At 41.7% G+C, this 20,622-nt stretch overlaps 2 protein-coding genes across 2 annotated transcripts in view; one reads left to right on the forward strand and one right to left on the reverse strand.

Annotated features, from left to right (window-relative positions):
- clec16a (C-type lectin domain containing 16A) overlaps nt 1-12,935 on the forward strand; it is a 44,838-nt gene extending 31,903 nt beyond the window's left edge. Inside the window, exons 17-21 of the mRNA XM_078270448.1 lie at nt 4,502-4,653; nt 5,456-5,660; nt 6,580-6,750; nt 8,185-8,322; nt 8,928-12,935. Of these exons, the coding sequence (XP_078126574.1) occupies nt 4,502-4,653; nt 5,456-5,660; nt 6,580-6,750; nt 8,185-8,322; nt 8,928-9,562 (1,301 nt within the window). The 3' untranslated portion in view covers nt 9,563-12,935. The remainder of the gene's footprint in view (nt 1-4,501; nt 4,654-5,455; nt 5,661-6,579; nt 6,751-8,184; nt 8,323-8,927) is intronic.
- Nucleotides 12,936-16,742: 3,807 nt separating this feature from the next.
- On the reverse strand, nt 16,743-19,029 carry socs1a (suppressor of cytokine signaling 1a). The gene is made up of 2 exons (XM_078269594.1): nt 18,804-19,029; nt 16,743-17,561 (listed from the first exon to the last, which is right to left on the reverse strand). The coding sequence occupies exon 2, from the start codon at nt 17,502-17,504 to the stop codon at nt 16,836-16,838; it is 669 nt and encodes a 222-aa protein (XP_078125720.1). The 5' UTR covers nt 17,505-17,561; nt 18,804-19,029; the 3' UTR covers nt 16,743-16,835.
- Nucleotides 19,030-20,622: the final 1,593 nt, after the last annotated feature.

The following is a 20,622-nucleotide window of genomic DNA, read 5'->3' on the forward strand; positions in this document are numbered from 1 at the left end:
ACATCCATATTTGAAGCACTGTCTACAACTTTATGTTCTATCCTTTTCCTCTGGTCGTCCACCACAAGCTCATTGGTTTTGCTGATATTGAGCTTCAAGTGTTGTTGCACCATGTGAGAAAGGCCTTGATCAGTCCTCTGTACTCCTCTGAAAAAATAGTCTAAGTGAAGAAAGCATATTTCTCACTGCAATCATACATGTCAATATATTAGTATAGTATAACTTCCATTTTGCCCCAAAATACACTAAATACCTTTTAATTAAATTCCTGCAAACTCGTCACTACATACAAGTCTGGACAGACATGGATCTAAACTGCAGCTTGACTGCTATACAGAGGCATAATTCTAGTTTAGAGTACTAAGTCACTGTCAATTTTATTTAAGCAAGGCGATTGACTAAGAACACACTCTTACAGAGTAATTTATAGAGAGAGGGAGGGGTTTTCCTTGTGGTTTGGGGGATTTAAAGCTACAACCTTCCACCCACAAACTCCTTGTTCTGACTATTTGGCTGCCACCGCCTCCATTTTAGCACATCCTCGTAGCTGTTGAATCACAGAGCATTTGCTAATATCTATACCTGGAAATTGTTTCCGTAGAGTAGTATCCTTGTGGTTTCAGAGATGGTCTAGCAAGTGGAGGGTCATGTTGCATTCCCATCAACAGGAATTTTACCGAAAGTGTGCTTGAAGAAGTGTCACTATCCCAGGACCATGCAAAGACACAAATTCACGATGATGGGTGACTAATTGTTAGCCTGGCAGCGCCAGACTAATTCGCAAATGTGTATTATTCTGGAACTTCTCGGTTCATCTTCGATTTCCAAGGGGCGTTATCAACGGGCATAGACTGAATTGCATCTTGACGCAATTGAATAGACCTACAACCAATCAGAGCAATGAAACAACGTAGCTCTGAGTGACACATGCCAGTTGGGGTGGTCTGTCTGCAGCAGGAAAGAAAATGGTTGCCTGGTCACAAACTTTCTTAAGTTATGCAATACAGTAACAGAATCTTGATTCACATTCGATCAGAACCACACAGTTTGAGTTTTGCGAGCCTGGTGCGTTGCTCTGGACACAGTATGCCAGTTACATTTGGTAACTGCGTTCGGTAAGCGTTTTGCTCCGTCTTAAGCCCGCCCCATGTGAGATAAACGGTTGTGATTGGCCCGTACAGGTTTTGGACGGCTCAAAATCAGTTTGAGTGGGAGGGGGGGCCAGACGTGTCTGCCAGAGCAAATTAAACATGAGCTCGCAGATTTGTCTGGTTTCCAGGCTAACTAATTGGAAACCAGACCAATTGTAACACTTTTGAAGAATATGATGATACTGATTTTACGTGTTATATATTTCTAATAAACCCAAGTGTGACAAGTTATCTCTTGGAAGATGAAATGCTCAAGAGATATGAAGCTTGAAACTAAACTAGTGATAAGTTTTGATTTTTTTTTTTTTTTCCCTCATACCATTGAATACAGTCACTCCATTGTCTACTTTCAGTAGTGTTTATGCCACCTGGCAGGATGATTAGAGTAAGTTGATAGCTCAAGGGAAAACTTGCAGGGACAAGGAGTGTTAAACACATACACAGCTCAGGCTGGCAGCTTCACTCACTACACTGCTGTCTGCTGCTTTTTACTGAACCACTTCAATTATTTCTTGCTCGATTGTACTTTGGTTGTAGTTAAAAAAGAACAGAGGGTGTCTTACCTAACGAAATTTTTTGAAGAACTCAGAAGAATGTATGCTGTAAATAGCATTAGCAACTCATTTGCTGAATGATTTATGATGTAAAACTGGCCTGATAAATGGAACTCATGACACACCTACATAGGTGAGCTAACCAGGCGCCCCATTCCTTTTATTCTTAACATCCATCTTCTGTTGAATCTAAAACATTCACTTGACTAATAGATGAAAACATACTTGACACTAAATATTTCATGGAAAGGTGCTTCCCTGCAATTTGTCTGTTTGAGTGAAAGTACTTAAAAAGTAGTTGAAACCATCAAAAGCCCAAAAGGTTACTGAATAGACTTAACTTGTCTATTCAATTTTCAAACCTTTTTTACAAAGTTCACCCACTCCCACTTTCTGTAGTCAGAAGTTAAGTAGAAGTTGGGGGTGGGAGGGTTTTTTCCCCAGCTGGCCAGGGGATTCAAGCTATCAAACTTTCCCTAATGTCTGACCATGTTGCTGTTAGCATCACTTTGCTGCCATAGAAAATTGGGGACTACCTCTCCAGCTGCAGGTACTTTTCCCTGCTCACTGTTTCAGTGGGTAAAGTCAAGTTCCTGGCAACCCCTGTTGATCTTTTAATATTGGTAAGAGAGAAATTCATATAACCAAAAGGCCACTAGTAGGATTTACAGCTGTGAAAATATAGTTGCCTCTAGGGCAACCTACTGTACTGAAGGGGCTATTTAAATGAACAAAACCCCAAGTTATGGATCCAACCAGTTTCACACAAATTACATTATTCACATACCGGTTTACAGATGGATTAGTCAGGATTCTTGAGAATAGAAACCAAGGAACAAGAGAGCAAACAATATTATAAAGTGGAAGACATGAATAAGACTTTGCAAGAGGAAGAGAAGTTCCTTGGGGGCTTAACGTCACTGTGGTGTTGCCAGTTTACGTGTAGAGCCAGTGAGAGTGTGGGATATTAAAACCAGTGGTGTAAAATCAGGTCATTATCATTCCACATTTAATGTTTGCCTCTCACTAGTTTTTGTGGTAAATGGTAGATGTGGGCTTATCAGTTCTTCATTGTCCTGCTGGACATGTAAGATAAAAGTCTTCTCTGTCTGTTTAAGTGTGTGAAGCAGTTTCTGTTTGGACTGACTGTGTGCTTCTGTCTGCCTGCTATATTAATATGTATGTGCTGTGAAATAGTGTGGACACAACAGTATAGTCAAATAGAGCTCAACAGTAAAACACATGACTACATTTATAAAGAACAGTTTATAATGAATTGAACACCTTTAGTTGGTCAAAACTGGATAATCCGTGTTTTAGGAGTAGCACTAGTGTACACCTTCAGGTTTTTCTAAAGAAGATGAATCATTGTATGGTGTCCTTTCATCTGTAACATAAAACAGAAGTACAGTGTCCTACAACAGAAAACTTGTACTAATGCTTTAGCATTAGTAATCGTGTGTGCGTTCAACGTCTATTGCTTTAATCAGTGACTTTTTACAGCTTATTTGTGCTTATGTAGACGTTTTTTAGTAGCTGAGAGGGAAGTTTGGCCTATTTTAGCTTTCTTAAGAAGAAAGGCCTCTGTTGACCTTTTTTCACGAGGTGTTGAGATAGATCTTTTGTTTGTTATGTTGATTCCCAGGAATTTGATGTCGTTGACATTCTCCACCGCATCCCCATTTATGTGGAGGAGGTATGTGTGGTCTTCCTGGATCTCCTATAGTCAACAATGATCTCATGGTTTTTGTGGTCGTCGGGGCCAGATTATTGTCCGAACACCACTCCTATCTGTAGTGTGTCTCCTCATTGTCGTATAGAAGTCCCCCTATAGTGGTGTCCTCAGTATACGTCACTATAGTGTTTGGTTTATGACCAAATATGTGCAAAGAATAATGACATTCCCATCAGACTCGGCTGTACTTTGTGGTTAGTGCTTGATGTGGAAAATGTATACTTCTGATCAATTTTTCATTACTAATAGAAAACACTTGATGAGCCTCAGTGTATGTATATGTCTATTTCATCTCAAATCTGACATCAGAGGAGATCTTAGTACAACATGTATGCATGGACATAGACATACCAAAAACTTAAAGTAACACTACATTTGCCCCGCTTTACACAGCCCGTCCCACGTCATACAGAATTGCGTATAATCACGGCACAAGGGGGAAGGCAATGTTGTGTAATCTTTGGTCCAGATATCATCAAGGTCCCCATCTTATCCTAACCTCGAGATACCCAGAGCCTCCTCACATAAAGCATGCAGAATGTGAAGGACTCTGAGGCTTCTCAAAATACCAAACCATGACAATGCACAAACCCTACATTACCAATACATTTTTGACACTGTGCTAAATTGCAAATGTTAGCATGCTAATGCGCTAACTATGATAGTGAACAAGGTAAACATGATACCTGAACCTAAAACTCAGCATGTTTTTTTTTTCCTTAGCATGTTGATGTCAGCATTTAGCACCACAGAAGGGCTAACTATAGATAGTCAAAGTGCGTCTGTGGCCCATCCGTAACACTGTAGTATAGGCCTGGCTCTGCAAAAAGCTATTTTACATTCCTTGCGATTACTACCTTTAATTATTTGAACTGTAAACAGATCATTCCTGTCCTAGCTGTAGACTCTTAGTCTTGTTATCTTGTGCAAACATATTTCATGTTTTGAGTGCAGAACATTGGTCCTAACCGGTCATGTTGTGTACACACCAGAGGCAGCTATTCAGCTTGATTTTGATTTTCATAGCAGTGATTTACCGTCATGTCTATCATCTCTTTCAGATAACAGTGACCTAATTGCCTGTATGGTGGTCAGTAAAGATGGCGGCCAGGCCCAGAGGTTCCTCGCTGTAGATGTTTACCAGATGAGTCTGGTCGAACCAGAAACCAAACGCCTTGGATGGGGTGTAGTCAAGTTTGCCGGCCTTCTGCAAGTAAGAGAAAAGTGGCGTGTCCATGCCTGTGTGGATGTGTCTTTGTACAGTACTAAAGAGTGAATTAAATGTTCAGTCATTAAAACCATTCATTTGTGTCCATGTTCCTCCCTTTTTTTTGTTATTCCATTTTTTTTAAACTTTCTCAAGTTTTCTTCTTTTCTTTATTCATCAGATGTTTATTTGTTGTTGCCTGAGCCCTTCATGTCATTTTTCTCCAGAGAAATGCTAGAAATATGACACGATAAAGCGTACAGTAACTTTCACTTCTGGGTTATTTTGATGAGTGTAAGCATGTTACGTCATGTATCTGTATCAGTAGGGCCTTATCATTGGAAGTGATATTGCATTTAATTCTGAAATGAATTGCAGAATATATCCAGTGTGCTGTTGTGAAACGGCTATAGATAAAAGTGTTCTTACAATGTGTTGCCTGCTTTTTCTTTATCTGAATCTATATGATAAAATGTTTCCTTCCTTTTTCTACTAACTACTACTGTTTTGGGGTCTGAACTTGTGAATGCAGCTATGGTCAAAGTCTGTCTCTCAACTCACTTACTGTCCATTTGTATCTCATTCTGTTTTCCTCTACTTATTTTTTCAATTTCTTTTTTGCGTTTGTTCTTTCTTGTTTTTTTCGTCTTTTTTGTCTGTCCTTGTCTGTCCCTCACTTTTTTATTCCCACTTTGTCCATCCCCCCCCCCATCCTCTCTCTCTTGCGGTATATTCTCTCTAACGCTCTCCCCCACTCTTTGTTCCCTCTCTCTCCTTCTCCTCGCTCCCTTCCTCCATCTCTCAACAGGACATGCAGGTGTCTGGCGTTGAGGATGACAGCAGAGCATTGAACATCGTCATCCATAAGCCCAGCTCCAACCCCCACGCCAAGCCCCTGCCCATCCTGCAGGCCAACTTCATCTTTGCCGACCACATCCGCTGCATCATCGCCAAGCAGAGGCTGGCCAAGGGTCGCATCCAGGCCCGACGAATGAAGATGCAGAGGATTGCAGGTGAGTAAACCTTCTGCCCTCGCTCAATTGGTCAATATGACCCTTTCCTATTTGTATAGGACAGCAAATTTTACTCTGCCTCTGATTGGCTTGTACTCATTGCCTTCGGTTGTTTGGGTTGGTTAGGTTTAGTTATGAGGAGTGAGATTAGTTAGGGTAAGAACACAGAGGCTGGACGTGTTTCAGAAGATACTCTGAAATGACAGTACATTTGATTTTTACAATAAAGCCCATGAGATGTTATCCAGAGAGCAATGAGTGAAAATAAAACTCTTAAAAACAAGTACAAAATATAATTATGGAGAATCAAATTAAGTCAATATTAATGTACGGCCACAGTTTAACAGCTAGCACTGCTTCTAGCTAATGTTTTGCAAGGCGTTCACATCCTCAACAAAAGGATAAAGCCCATAATAAATCAAGTGACAGATAATATGTATTTACTAAGAGTTTCATGGTATTGTATTTTATGGTCATTTTCCTGATTCTGGCAGTGTCCTTCTACTCTTGTCGCTCACTTGTTATTAATCAATTAATAGATTTTTTTAAATATTACTTCCTCATTCTCCAAGTCTTTTGTACTGTAAAGGCTGATGGATTTACCCATCAGTCACTTGTACTTCCCCTCCCGGTGGTCTGGTTCTTTGGAATTACGCTAGAGTAATAACAGAAATCTGAAATCTTGCTAATGCAGCAAAATACAGTAAAGGAAGCTGTGAACCCTTCCAAAATAGCCACTTTAGTCATACAGTCTGTCAGATTGTCTCTCAATGACTAAAGAGTAACGCATAAAAAACTTATCATAGTAACAAATACAGGGGATACCATACCAAGTAATTTAGTAATTTCACATGAAGTCCCAAAGCTTGACATTATAAAAGTGCTGTGTTCATGTCCCTCCTACACTCTCCACTTCCAGCTCTGTTGGACCTGCCTGTGCAGCCCAGTGCGACAGAGGTGTTGGGTTTCAGTCAGACAGCAAACGCTTCACCCAGCGGCCTGCCTTTTCGGTTCTACGAGCAGTCAAGACGGGGGCCCAACGACCCCACGGCAAATAGAGCAGTGTTTGCCTCTGTCGATAAAGTACCAGGTGACATACAGATAACCAGGTTCCACCGCCTACACACGCTGCTTCAGCCTATACACTTCTTCAGAGATCCATATAGCAAAGTATACAGTATATCCAATAGCAAAGTGCCTGTAATCTACATCTGAACGATCATACAAATGTCATAAAACAATAGCAGTAAACTCAGGCCCCTGTTTGACACAGACTGGATACTTTGGGAAATGTTATAATAGTCAATAAAACAACATGGGGTCATTAAAAATGTATTAGGACCTTTCTTTTTGAGTCTTTGAGAAAACTTCAAACAAAATGGTGATAGTATCTTTAGTGTAGATGTCTAACAGCCTGGTTGACACCAGAACCTTCTCAGTTGTAACTGAGAGTCCGTCTGGGCAAGGTTCATTCAGAGCCCATTTCCAAAGGGGCGTCACCAACGGACGCCGCTCAAATGCCTCTGGGCGCAATTGGATAGTCCTTCAACCAGTCAGACCAACGATCCAGGTGACGTAGCAGCGACAGCGGCATCAACGGGTTGCTGCGCTTCGGTGGCCGCCATGTTGAATGTAAACAAAAAGCTGCTTGCTGTCGCTGCGCTATCGTCATTGTGTAAAGCCCGCCTCAACGGATGTGATTGGTGCCTCGATTTGGAGAAATTGGAAATGGGCTTGAATGGGCTCTTAGCCAGACTGACTTGCAGAGCAAATCTCAAATTTGCCGGAAGTTCATCAGGGTTTTCCCAGGCTAGAAGTCTAAAAGTAGGTCAGTCTTGTTTCTACTAGGAGAGTTGGGCTAGAGACTTTGTGAAGAAATATGACTCCTGATAATACAGCTGAAAACTGTCCTGACCTTGATTTCATTTTTTTTTTATAAGTTCATGTATGTTCTTTAATGTTAAATACCATTTGCTATAGTTTTACTTAAGGTATACTTCTGTTGCATTGCCCCTGCTAAAACCTTTTCACAGCTTTATAAAACCTGTTGCAGTTCCTGAATAGGACTCTTTGTTTGTCTCAGCAAGGACACCTGCTCCTATTTAAAATGTAAAGGTCCTGAAATCAAAATAATAGCAAGCTTCTTTTTAAGTATAGTAAAGTTATTTATGGACACTTTAAAGGTCAAGAAAAGTCAACATGATTCCCCCTAGTTTTAATGTGCTGTATGCTTTCAATGAATTTCAGTCATATTTTACTGTTCATTTTTATGTGTGTATATCTCTCTCTCAGAATTAAACAAATTTAAGAACACACATAAACATACACGTGCACATATGCAAAAAACTGCACCTGACACATAAGTCTCTTACTGTAGGTCCATGTGTGTATATATACTGTGTGCCACACAATAGTTCAGACTCTCTCAACTTGTGTCATTGGGGCTAGATATGGTCAGGTGAAATCATTTCCCAGCCATGGTAACACATGACTGTATTGTCTGTGCGTGTGTGTCTATGTTCAGGTTTTGCAGTGGCTCACTGTGTGTCGCAGCACAGTCCCTCGCCCCTCTCCTCCCCCTCGCCTCCCTCCAGTGGGAGTGGGAGCACAGGAAGATGTGACTCTGTTACTGCAAGCACTATATCAGCTCAGAGCCCCACAGGTAGCTCACACACAGTACATCCACATTTCCTACATACAATAACACACCAATAAAGAGACACATATTGGGCAAGGCGTGGATTCGTGACTGTAATGTAATTATGGAGCTGAGGTGTGGTCAACACAGTATATCTGCACTATACAGCACACACACACCTCCTATGACTATTGGGTGTAACCATGGTACATATTTGCACACACCATAAAAACCATGATAGTTAGCACTGGTTATGGGATTTATCTTGAAATTGTGAGAGTTATGTTCTAGGCAAAGGATTTTCTGAAATTTAAGTTCTCTGCTGGAAAGTACACTTTTTACCCCTTTAGATCATCTCAGTGCAGAAAATTAACATTAACAAAGCAGGACAAACGTTTTTGGAAGGCTTTGTTAAAGAAAAGCCACATTCTTTTACTAAAAATGTCTTCCTCTGGGCGCCCAGATAGCTCAGTTGGTAGAGCGGGCGCCCATATATAGAGGTTTATTCCTCGACGCAGCGGGCCGGGGTTCGACTCCGACCTGCGGCCCTTTGCTGCATGTCGTTCCCCTCTCTCGGTCTGTCTTCCTCTGAGTTCACCTGCCTCACTCTTTCCTCTGCTCTCCTCTAGATGATGATACGTTTTTGGACCACACCCCACCCTCCGCCTCTGGCAGAGAAGGGGACGGAGTAGGTGGAGAAGTAATGCTTGTCGCCTCTACTCCCTCGGCCCCATTCACGGCTCCGGCCCTGGCCCCAAGCCTCACCCCTGCGTCCCAGCCCAACATCTCCCTCCTTACAGACAACAACGCAGAGACACTCAGCGTGGAGTCGCTCACGCTGCTGCCCCCAGCAGGCTCACCACACCTGCACCCCTGTGCCAGCCACATTGCCGCAGCGCACTCCCTCCAGAGACCAGACGCCTCCATCGCAGAGGAGGAGGAGGAGGAGGAGGAGAAAGAGGGGGATAGGAAAGAAGAGCAAAGAGAAGAGGAGGGGCAGCAAGAGGAAGAGGGGTCACCAATGGATGAGACGGAGACAGATGCGACGGTAAAAGAGGAAACCACGACAACGGAGTTGGTCACCCCCACTGACGAGGAACCAGAGGGAGTAGATAAGCCAGAAGGTGAAGACACACCTCTAGAGGTGAATATAGACCAACTCTCAGCTGCAGAGCTGCAAGAAAGAGACAACTCAGAGTATGTAGAGAACACAGAAGATACAGAGATGCACACTGACACACAAGACTCGCCTGAACTGGATTAAGCAACGCACACTCAATCATGTTCATGCATTTAAACTCTCTAAGAGGACAGTGAAGTGTGATAGTTAATCTATCCAGCTTGACTGCAGAATATTTTTATGTTGAGACCTGTAGATAAGGATAGGATTTTGGAGGCATCTCAAAATTTGTGTTTCACATGAAGGAAGACTCTTTTTTTTTTCTCCGAGAGAACAGAGGACGAGACACTGGTCGAACTCGAGGAAGGCTTGAAGCACATTTGGGTTTCTGTGCACTTGAGTATATCCGGTTGTGTTTTAAGCGAGCGTGTGCAAAGGCGCGCAACCAGCAACGTTTTTTACTCACTCTGATCGATTGTTTGTCAGCTCAAAGAAATGCACACATACGCCACATGCTGCTGTCGTGAGCTCTTTATCCACTTTAAAAAGACCTGCTCTGTTTTTGTGTTCACCGCCAATGTTTTGTGGTGGTTGTGGTCACTTCTACGCTAAACACACACACACTATACATACAGTCTACACAGAGTCAGCTGCACTTGCCTTTTAACCGCTGCATGTCAGACACGTTAGCAGTTACTGCCACCTAGAACTGGGAATGGGTTTGATTTTGTGTGTGTGTGTGTGTGTGTGTGTGTGTGTGTGTGTGTGTGTGTGTGTGTGTGTGTGTGTGTGTGTGTGCGCGCGCGCTACATGTTTAGTTGTTATTCTTCCAGGTGTAAAGTAATGATCCATTCATTTACTAACTGGTGTCTATTATAGAAAATGTATTGCATCATCTGCAGCATCTTGAGCAAGGATGGAGCAGGTCTCATACTGTAAACAATAATTTGATGTTAACGTGACGTTGTAGCTGTTGTGCCCTGCTAGTTAACATTTTGATTCCTGCATCTTGGAAAGCAGCTCTTTGTTTGTCATCACAGCCAGCAGTTGGTTTCCATCATAGTTCATATTAATCTCTTGGGCTGACAGTTTTGTACGGGTTGCTTGAGTGCAGTGTAACAAAGCATCCCCCCCCCCAGATATGCAACTATTTAACAAACCTTGACCTCGTTGGATTTGCTTTTATTTTCAACTTCCATTCTAGATCACTAACTTCCTTCCCATATCCATACTGTAGATCATAGCGTGCAGGGATTAGATAGATGTGTGTTCATTCAGAGAGGCGATTCACCAATCAGCAACCTGACTAATTGATTTGAAAGAGCTGAATAAGTGGTACACTAGTTATATATAATGGATAGCAGTTCACTGATTAATAGTAAATAATTCACATTAGTCCATGCAGGCTGTCATTCCTACTCTACATAAAGAGTTTCTGTCTGTAGCAACACAGGTGAACTGCTATTTTACTCATTGAAAAGCTGAGTATCGTTTGATGTATTTAGGCATATAAAAAAAAGTTAATTTGCTTGGTTAAATGAAACTCTGACAGCCTCATAGAGGGATACAGTTTAATAGATATCAGGGATGTTAGACGTGCCGACTTCAAAGAGTCATGAGACAACGTTTGAAATAACATCTGCGTTTTTAGTTCCGCACACTGCCACAACAACGTGCGTTGAATGTATCTGCTGGTTGCCCCTCAGGCACTGACCTGAGCTCCAATTGCCATATCCGACTGGGAGCTCAGAAACTTTGACTTCCCAGTTCAACTGGAACGCACCAAAACATGCTCTGAAAACTCCAATTACAGTTGGGAACATCCTGTCTATAATTTGATAAACTGTCTGTCAACACACGATGCTGAGAGCGATGTGGGGAAAAAGAATTCAAATAATATTGGTAAACCATATAATACCCATTCTCCAGGAAAGACGAGTAGGAGTGTAATTTGGAGGTTACCGCCCCAAAAAACCCTAAAGCACAGTGTTGCAAAGTTGCATTGTCATCTCAAAGTGGGCACAAACCGTGGTCCCCAAGAAACAAAAGAAAACCAACATTCATTTCTTCAGATGGTGTTTTAAGGTCAGTGTAGAGGGGCTAACCCCTCCTCCTCTAACCAGCTGAATAAAGCTTTACTACTGCAATAATCTAAAGAGCTAACCAGTGAGGGGAGAGATGAATGTAACAAACATCTTATCTCTGGTGTTATTTGATTGTTTTGAATGGGATCAGTGTATTCTTTTTTTCTTTTCTTTTTTTTTTCCTTAATTAATGACTTGATATGTAAATCTGAGGAACAGAAGCAGTGTCACCGATTCTTTAGAACATATTCTATCGCCTCATCCTTTTATTAACTTCTTCCTCTTTTCTCTTTCGCCTTTGCTTTCCTGCTCTTTTCTATGACGTTATCTTACAGCTAAAGACTTAATGCTGATCTTCTTTTTTTCTTTTTCTTTTTTTAACTCAGTACAGTCAAAACGTTTATGAAGGTGACATTCAGAGCAATACTTTTCTTTTTGAGTCGGTCTCTTTCCATCTTGCTACTGTAAATAGCAGAAGAATGACAGTGGGTGATCACTGGTGTGCTGAGAGCAGTTTCTGATGGTTTGAAGGAACATGACGGCATGTTCGAAGACAACATGACGGCATGTCGCCTGTAACCGTTGGCAACCTCTATCGAAACATGACCTGTGAAGCTTCCATTATTGTCTCTGATTGTAGTGCGTGTGTGTAATATTTGTATGCTCTGTAAATGCTTTTTGCTTTTAAACCTGTAATTATTGTTAATGAACTGAAACAGAGAATAAATAAAGAACTGCAATAAATTATTCTACTTAACAACAGTGAGGCCGCTGCATGGCTGTTGTTGCGTTTGCAGGCAGCTGGGTGTTTTTTTCCACTGCTCGCTTGCTCATGTTTCCCCCCCTTCTTCTTCTTCTTCTTCACAGTAGTAACAGCAGAGGAGGTTCTCCTTAGTGTTTGAGCAAGAAAACCACAGGAAATATTAGAAAAGAACTGCCAACCCCAGGAACACATACACACCCGTGTATACTGTGTGTGTGTGTGTGTGTGTGTGTGTGTGTGTGTGTGTGTGTGTGTGAAGGCTTCCACTGATTGTGTTTCATGGCTTTAAAAGCTGTAAAGATCCACCATACACTGCAGTTCTGCAACTAAGTGTGAACTTGTTTTTTTAAGTGTGTGTGTGTGTGTGTGTGTGTGTGTGTGTGTGTGAGTGAGAGAGAGAGAGAGAGAGAGAGAGAGAGAGATGGCATTACCTTTACACTTTCTACCTTTGTGATGTGTTACTGTGGCTGCTGCAGGAGCCCTCAGTCATCTTGTGGTCTGTATGTGTTGCTTTTATCGCGGTTCCTCTCTTCAGGGAAGTCTGGTTATGCATGCGTAAACATTTGAATGGGTTCCTGGTACTGCAACGATACTAAAATGTGTGTGTGTGTTTCTCTGTATTAAACCATGATCACTGCTTTCAATAAAAGTTTTGACTGTAGAGATCTTGGACAGATTTGAAGGTGTGCAGTTGTGCCTTTTCAAATCTGCACGCCCCCGAGTTTAAAACTAGATGGCACTTTACGTATGCCAGTTCTGAGTATTAGCTGTTAACCAAAGATCAATAACTTGTACATCCCCCTCTGTGGTGTCCTCAGAGTTAACTCATCCTACCTTCTGATTGGTTAGTTGTGTTGTGAGCGGGGTGAACAGTAGGATTTTTCTTAGGATGGCAAAGGCATGATCCGCCCTACATTGCCTCTGATTTGCTAGAACTAGTTGCCTTCGTTGGTTGGGTTGGTTGGGTAGGTTAGGTTATGGCATGAGAAGTGAGATTGGTTAGTGTAAGAATAACAGGGTAAAACAATCAGAGGCAGGGTAGGGTCATGCCTTCCCGTTGCTCAAAAAATGCTCAGTTTCTTGTCATTAAAAACCATGAATACCATGTTAATTAAGCGTTGGAGGTGCTTTTATGCAGATTTTGTTACCTTTGGACAGAGCCAGGCTAGCTGTTTCCCTCTGTTTCCAGACTTCATGCTAAACTAAGCCAACCTGCGTCTGGCCGCAGCCTTGTAAACAGACATGAGATTGGTATCAGTCTTGTCATCTAACTCTCCAACACCATTGTTGCTGTGAGAAAGTTTGAGTATAGAAGTTGGGGAATTCTAGAGTTTAAAGAACTACTACATTACACATCCACACTGGATTTAGTTGAAGCTTGTCTGTTTTATTGTGTTAATACATGTACATGTACAGTACATGACATTCTTTGGATGTTCTATGTCTTTTGTTGATGAAGTGAAACTCTTTCTTCTAATCTGATGACCAACATTTCCACAAAGTTTCCTTATATCAGATGTCATCATACTGGGAATTCTGAGATATTCTACTAACAAGAATTGGTGGGTAAAAAAAAAAAAAAAACACCGAACCTTGTGACTAAGTCAGGAATTGGTGTTTGGTCATAGGAAAGTCTTGTCCAAGAAAATACAAGATCACTGAGGCTAAGATAACTATATATATGTGTGTGTGTGTGTGTGTGTGTGTGTGTGTGGTTAAAGGACAGAAAACTCCAAGCAGAGGACTCCACAGAAATCAGCTGATAAGCATACAATCACAGAACACCTCACTTCACCTTTCACTTCTCAAAATAGTCGGAAATGTCCTGAAAACTGAGAAGCTATGAATGAAACTGCTACATATGATTCACTCGCCACCCCACAATTTGTGCTTAAACCAATGATCTCATTTTCAAGGTAAAGCTTAAAAAAAATGAGGATTGAAAACATGCATGCCTATAAAAAATTAAGATATTGCAATCGCAGTGTGTATATCACTGACTCATGTTCGAGAGAGAGAATTGTCTAGACCCAAGCGGATCAAACAAAAATCCCTGAAAAAGATCAGAAAGCCTTATGGTAAGGTTTGGTTTTAGCGTTGGAGTTCTGGTTAGGTATGAGGAAGGGTTACAACCTCAAGATAGAAATGATAACTGTACACTACATTGTCTAAAAAAAGTGACATACTCTCACAAACGTCATGAAATGGCAAACTTTCAGCAAATGATTCTGCTTTCTAAAGATACATCTAGCTTACTGCACCCACATGTTCTGTAGAACTGTAAAATGTTCTATTTTTAACATTGACGTGACTGTGTTTTTTTACCTTTACTAATACAAATTTGGCTTTCAATATAACTAAATCTAACTAAAAGTGTTCCGCAACAATGACATGAAAACACAATGAAATTTGCAACAGTTGAACTTTTAAACTTATGGTTCCGACAAGAAGAAAGTTACATCAATTTCTGCTGCAACTTTACAACAGTTTGGAGAAACGAACGGCTCTGTGTAAGAATGTGTAAAAAGTGTGTAGGTTCCTGTTTACACCCTGCCTCTGATTTGTGCCACATACCGGTCCCCCCCAGTTTAAGCATCATTTCTAAAGACTATAGTCTCAAGCGGAGCATTCAGCTGAGCTTTGCTCCAATGTGACTGCAAATATATCATGTGTGCAGTATGTTTGACAAACACGAGTCATACATTTAAAGCAAGTACATCCATCTGAATCAGTGTTGCGTCATCCATTGAAGAAACGTTTCTGTCTGATATTTCAGCCAGTGTGTAGCGAACAACGGCATTCCTTGTTTAAAAGTCATCTTTGAAATCTCTTCTTCGTGCACTAGATTAGAAGGGCTTTCGTGTACACTGTGTACAAAGTATTTTGACATCTTGTATGTCTTTCCACCTGCTTTCTTGTATTATTTCTAGTATTTAAATATGTGCTACATAGAAAATGTTTATCCTAACTCTAAAATGAAACGCAAACTGTAACTTTACCCGTGACCTTGATCTAACATGTCTCTGTCAAACCACTAACCCCCCCCCCCCAAAAAAAAATGTCCCACTTCCTCCTGAGTAAATATGAATCTGCACTGGGCCCTTATTAGGTTAAATGTACTATACACACACACAAATAGACACAATCACACGTCACCTCTGCCCGTTTCTGGTAAGTGTGTGTGTGTGTGTGTGTGTGTGTGTGTGTGTGTGTGTGTCTAAGCGTAACAGTCCATTTACTACCAATGGGACCCCACCCACCTGTCACTTTCACCTACACAGATGATTCACTGTGGTGACAATACTGTACACTACCGAGTCACACTTCCTGTCTGTCTGTCCTATTGTCTGTAACACAGTGACGACAAAGTATGTATGACTGTGTGTGTCTGTCCCTCCCTCTTTCTCCAGCCCTGCTAGCTCCTACCTGTCCCCGCACGTGACATGAGTTGGGGAAGAGAAATACCACAGTCATAAAGTAACTGAAAATCGAGCAAGGTTGGTTTAAATAAGTTTTATTTCAAATATAATAGCAAATAAAAAATATAAAAAATATTCTTGTACATCTGATTCAGTAAAGACAAACTGGTTACACTTTACTTGAAGGTATCTACATAAGAGTGACATGACAATGTCATGAACGTGTCATAGACATAAACAAGTCAAACATTTATGACATAACGGTTCTGTCAAGTGTCATTCGTTTTTTGTCATGACAGGTTAGGGTTCGGGTTCATGTGTCATGACAGTGTCATGACACTCTTATGTAGATACCTTCAAGTAAAGTCTTACCGACAAACTTATTATCTGCCTGGCAGAGATGGTTGAGTAAGAGGCGATGTGCCTCCACATACAGTACAACTTAGCACCAGACCTCATGACTCCAACACCCTCTGACATCTTCTACAATATTTCATCTGGGTGCAGATTTTAAAAAACATCAAGTGGTATTTGAGCCATCAGTGCTGGCAAACATTCGCGTGTGATGTAAACATTTAACAACATTAGAGTATTAAAGTCTGCTACAAAAGTCAATCCGACTGGTACCACAGCCCGTACCCTCCCACAAGTCCACTCTGTTGATGCCCTTAAAGTCCTTCCACAATCCACTTTTAAATATTTTTGGGTCTCTGGTGGCCACAAATGGGCAACAACAGACCCTACAGTTTCTAGTAGAGTGGTCACAGTTGACCCCACCAGTTCTTTTATCTCTCTAATAGCTCTATTGTGGCTGTAGATTTCTCTTAATGCAGCTTTTTCCAACTTTTCATGCTTCCTCATGACCAGAAGGCGCTCTGTCTGTGTGCAAGTTGAATCTCTGGAGGTAATGTATGTTGAAATGTCATGCCCGGGCCCACTGAACACTGCGTCGTAATGTCTCTTGTGAAACATTTTGTGGCTTTTTAGCTCAAAAAAGCGAGACGGTTGTATGTGAAACCACGGCGATGCAGGCTTAACCTCCAACACACGATGGGAAGGTTTTAACAAACACTCCTGTTTACTGTTACTTGGTAAAATCTGCCTTCTCGAAATGAAAAATAATACTATAAAAATTTTATACGGCAAGCTGGTCATAGTTTGTAAGGGAATTCCAACAGGAAGTCTCGGACAACATGGGTGAGTGGCAACTCCGACACCTGGCTTACTCCGCCACACAGCTCCATGATGCGCTTCCTGCACAGCTCCTGCAGCGTCGGCTTCCATTTCCTGTACGGAATGCTCAGGCTCTTCTTGGGAGAATTGATGTAATGCTCCAAGAGGGCAAAGAGTGTCGGAAAGGAGCGCTCGTTGCCCGCCAGTGAGAACTTTTGTCGCTTGTAGTCAATGCGCACGCTGACCGGGCCGCTCTTGCCGTGGTAGGATAGCGTGAAGAAGACGTCTTTCTGTCGGCTGTCGCGGATGAGGAAGCTGCCCAGCGGCGCGTCCCGCAGCATGCGATGGGCTTCCTCCACTCCCAGAGGACCCCAGTAGAAGGCGTTGCGCTCGAGCTTGGCCGCTGTGTCTGTGATGATCTTGCAGTCCTCCTTGCAGGAGAACGTGGGGAAGTGGGTCAGATACACAGAAGGGACTAGAGCGGCCCGATGCTGAAGCTGCTCCAACTCGGTGCGGCGTGAGCTGAGAGCGAGCTCGCGCCTAGCCAGCGGTGAAGACAGGGAAGATGATGAGGATGCCGACGGTGACGACGATGAGCTTGACAACTGGGTCTTGTCATGGCCTTCCACTGTGCTGTCGGCTACCATCCTACAGGGGAGAGAGGCCCCAGACCCTCTCCCATCTCTAACCACCACACTGACATCCTGAGAGAGACAAGACAAGACAGAGAGTTATTATCAAACAGTAATGTATTACTAAGTAAAGCAAATGACATTCTTTTGTACAACCTGGTTAAACCAAAATCAGTTAAGAGTTACACCTTTCTGACAAAAACTATCAGGACAGTGGCGGTGAATCTCATCATTCACAAGAACAACACACAACCCTTAGGCGATGACCATTTAAGACCCTAGAGTTCTAAAAGGAGAACGATTTGTAATATTGAAACGTGTGTGTGTGTGTGTGTGTGGGTGTATAAAAAATTCAGTGACTGTCTCAGGGTTTAGATTAGATATTAATTTAAGTTTTCAAGGAACTGTGTTTGATTTGACTGGAATCTGCGGTTAGGCCAAAATACAGTCAGCTGTATACTGCCTGGAGAGACACACACACACACACACACACACACACAGGTTATAGTGCTTATAGCAGTATTTATGCTGTATCATTTCTGCCTCAATGACTGAAATACCTGGTTGAAGTCAAACTTTTCCAAGCCAATGACAAATTAAAAAAAATAACTAAATAAATGTATACATTGCGAACTGAAAGTAGTATTTGAGTTATTATTTGTTTTCATAAATGGCCTGAACCTGTTAGATTGGATGAGGGGATACATATCTTATGATACACAACAGCTGGGTACAATTGACACATTGTCTGTGGCCCAACCTCTCATCATCGCATATTAACAGACCTATGCTGTATCCTTCTCCCTGCGTAGTTCAAACGTTCAGTGTGAATGATTGAAACATTGTCAATGTTTGAGTTAACTTTGAACTCCCCCAAAAGGGTAAAAATGAACAGGTGGTGATGTGTTTTGTAATTTTGGAGACTGTTTAGCTTCAAGGTCAGGCACATTACAAACAGCCATGGATATGATCACATTCAAAGTATAATCATTTAGAAGAAGAAAAAAAAAAAAAAGAGTTGTGGAGTAGCCTAGCCTACGTGTTTCTCTTTGTATTTCATTGTCTGCGTTGCCTCATAAAGTTTTACAGTTTCCACTGCATGCTGCAGTTAAAATCTGGACAATGGGAATCAAACAAGGGGAAAAGAGTGAAACTCCAGCATTCCATTTCCTTTCCCCAAAAGTCCGTGCACTCAGAGGCACAGTTTAACATTTAACTCCCTTATGTTTCCAATGCACAACGCCAAGGATCAGCCATGAATCCAAACCCACCCAACAGCAGCCTACAGCATAACTCCAGTTCGGGAAGTCTTACCGTTTTGTTCTAACGACAGCGGCTGTTTAAAGATCCGTTGTGCAAACACCGCGATCAGTGAGTCCAGTTAATGTCCAGCAGGTAATCCGTGACGCAGCGCAGTGATGGAGGGCAACCATCAATTCGACAGCTCTGTCCTCTGCTGGCTGTGATTCCCCACCCGTTAAATCATACTCTCTTGTGTGTGTGTGTGTGTGTGTGCTAGCGTGGTAAATACTCCTTGACTTTATAGCTCCGGGCCTGTTAGCTCCGCCTGTTTAAGTGTGCTTCCTCTAACAGCAGGGCTCGCTTTAGCGGCAGGCAGCCGGTTTCTCTGAAACACAACCGAAAGTGAAACTGAGCTCAGAGCAGTCCCTATGCTCTTTCAGTTCATTTGAACGCAGTTATTATTTGGAGAATTTTGAGAAAACCGCAAAGCCACATGACAGTAGGACGTTTACAGAAAGACAGGTGACGGATCCGATTAATGCATAATAGCTACACACGGTTGGGCGTTTTATGAGAGGATTTTAATGATGGCGTTGTATAGTCATCTATCTCTCTCTCTCTCTCTCTCTCTCTCTCTCTCTCTCTCTCTCTCTCTCTCTTTCATAAGAATTGTTGATTCATTATTCGTTCTCATTCAGATATGTAGGCCTATAATTAAACATGCATACGTCAAAACATCAGTCATTTCAAAAGAGCACAGGATCCCCCAGTTTATTATGTGGGATGGCCCTGTCTGAAGCGGTTTAAATCAAATGACATATCAAGTTAAATGTCTTTCATGTCTGGTGTTGGCATAACAGTCTCAGTTGATAGTTCAAGCTGCTTTTTGCAGATGTTCCTGGTGCATTTTTTTTTTTTTTACTTTTGCCCAACATGGTAAGTTCCATTATGATAATGATCATAATCAGAAAGCATTCAAAATAAGTCACACAAGAAGGAAATGTTTGATCTTTCTGATTAAAAGCAGTAGTGAATAAATCAGTTGACTGGAGCCACGAGGGAAACCAAATCAGCGCCTCTGCGGCTGCACTTCTTCATTTGTTGTTAATAGTAGGCTCTTCTGCAGAAAAAGGTCCAATGGGGTAATTCAGCCAAGAAATGCTCATATCGTGACATTCCAACAGTCATTTCATTACTTGACTTTCAACACCAAAGCCACATCAGGACAGTTTCCATGTGAATCCCATTTTTTTATATTTATATATATATCACTATATGTAGTATTAATGGGACGCTGATGACATATCATATGATAGTTCATATTATATATAATATAATTTATATATATGTATATATATATATATATATCAGTTACAGTAGAACCAGTTTGTGCCAAAATTACAGTTGGACATTCATCACATCTCACTTTAACTTTATTCAGAGAGCTTGTCCTTGAGTGTTACTTTCCTTAACTTTCTGTGTGTGTGTGTGTGTGTGTGTGTGTGTGTGTGTGTGTGTGTGTGTGTGTGTGTGTGTGCTTGGCAGACGATTGTGTATGACTTAATCAGTGTTTTTTTTTTTATGCCAAAAGTTAATTCTAAATATACCTGCATTGCATCACCTCGTCATAATAATCTTGTCAAATGTCTACACACACACACACACACACACACACACACACACACACACACAGAGAAAGTTAAGGAAAGTAACACTCAAGGACAGCTGGCATTGCCTAAAGAGGCAGAGGGACAGACAGGGAGGCAGACAGACAGATGATAGCTATAAGGAAAGGCTGTGTGAGGTCATAGTAAACCATATATGTCTGTGTTATGGTTACTTTCATTTTATCAGAAGTGGTCTGACTCAATTAGTACTCAGATAAGCCTGC

Source organism: Sander vitreus, chromosome 15 (assembly GCF_031162955.1).
Source record: "Sander vitreus isolate 19-12246 chromosome 15, sanVit1, whole genome shotgun sequence".
NCBI classification, from domain to species: Eukaryota; Metazoa; Chordata; class Actinopteri; order Perciformes; family Percidae; genus Sander; species Sander vitreus.

What these genes read in the sequence shown, in the direction of transcription:
- socs1a (XM_078269594.1), bottom strand. Translation starts at nt 17,504, where the DNA reads ATGGTAGCCGACAGCACAGTGGAAGGCCATGACAAGACCCAGTTGTCA.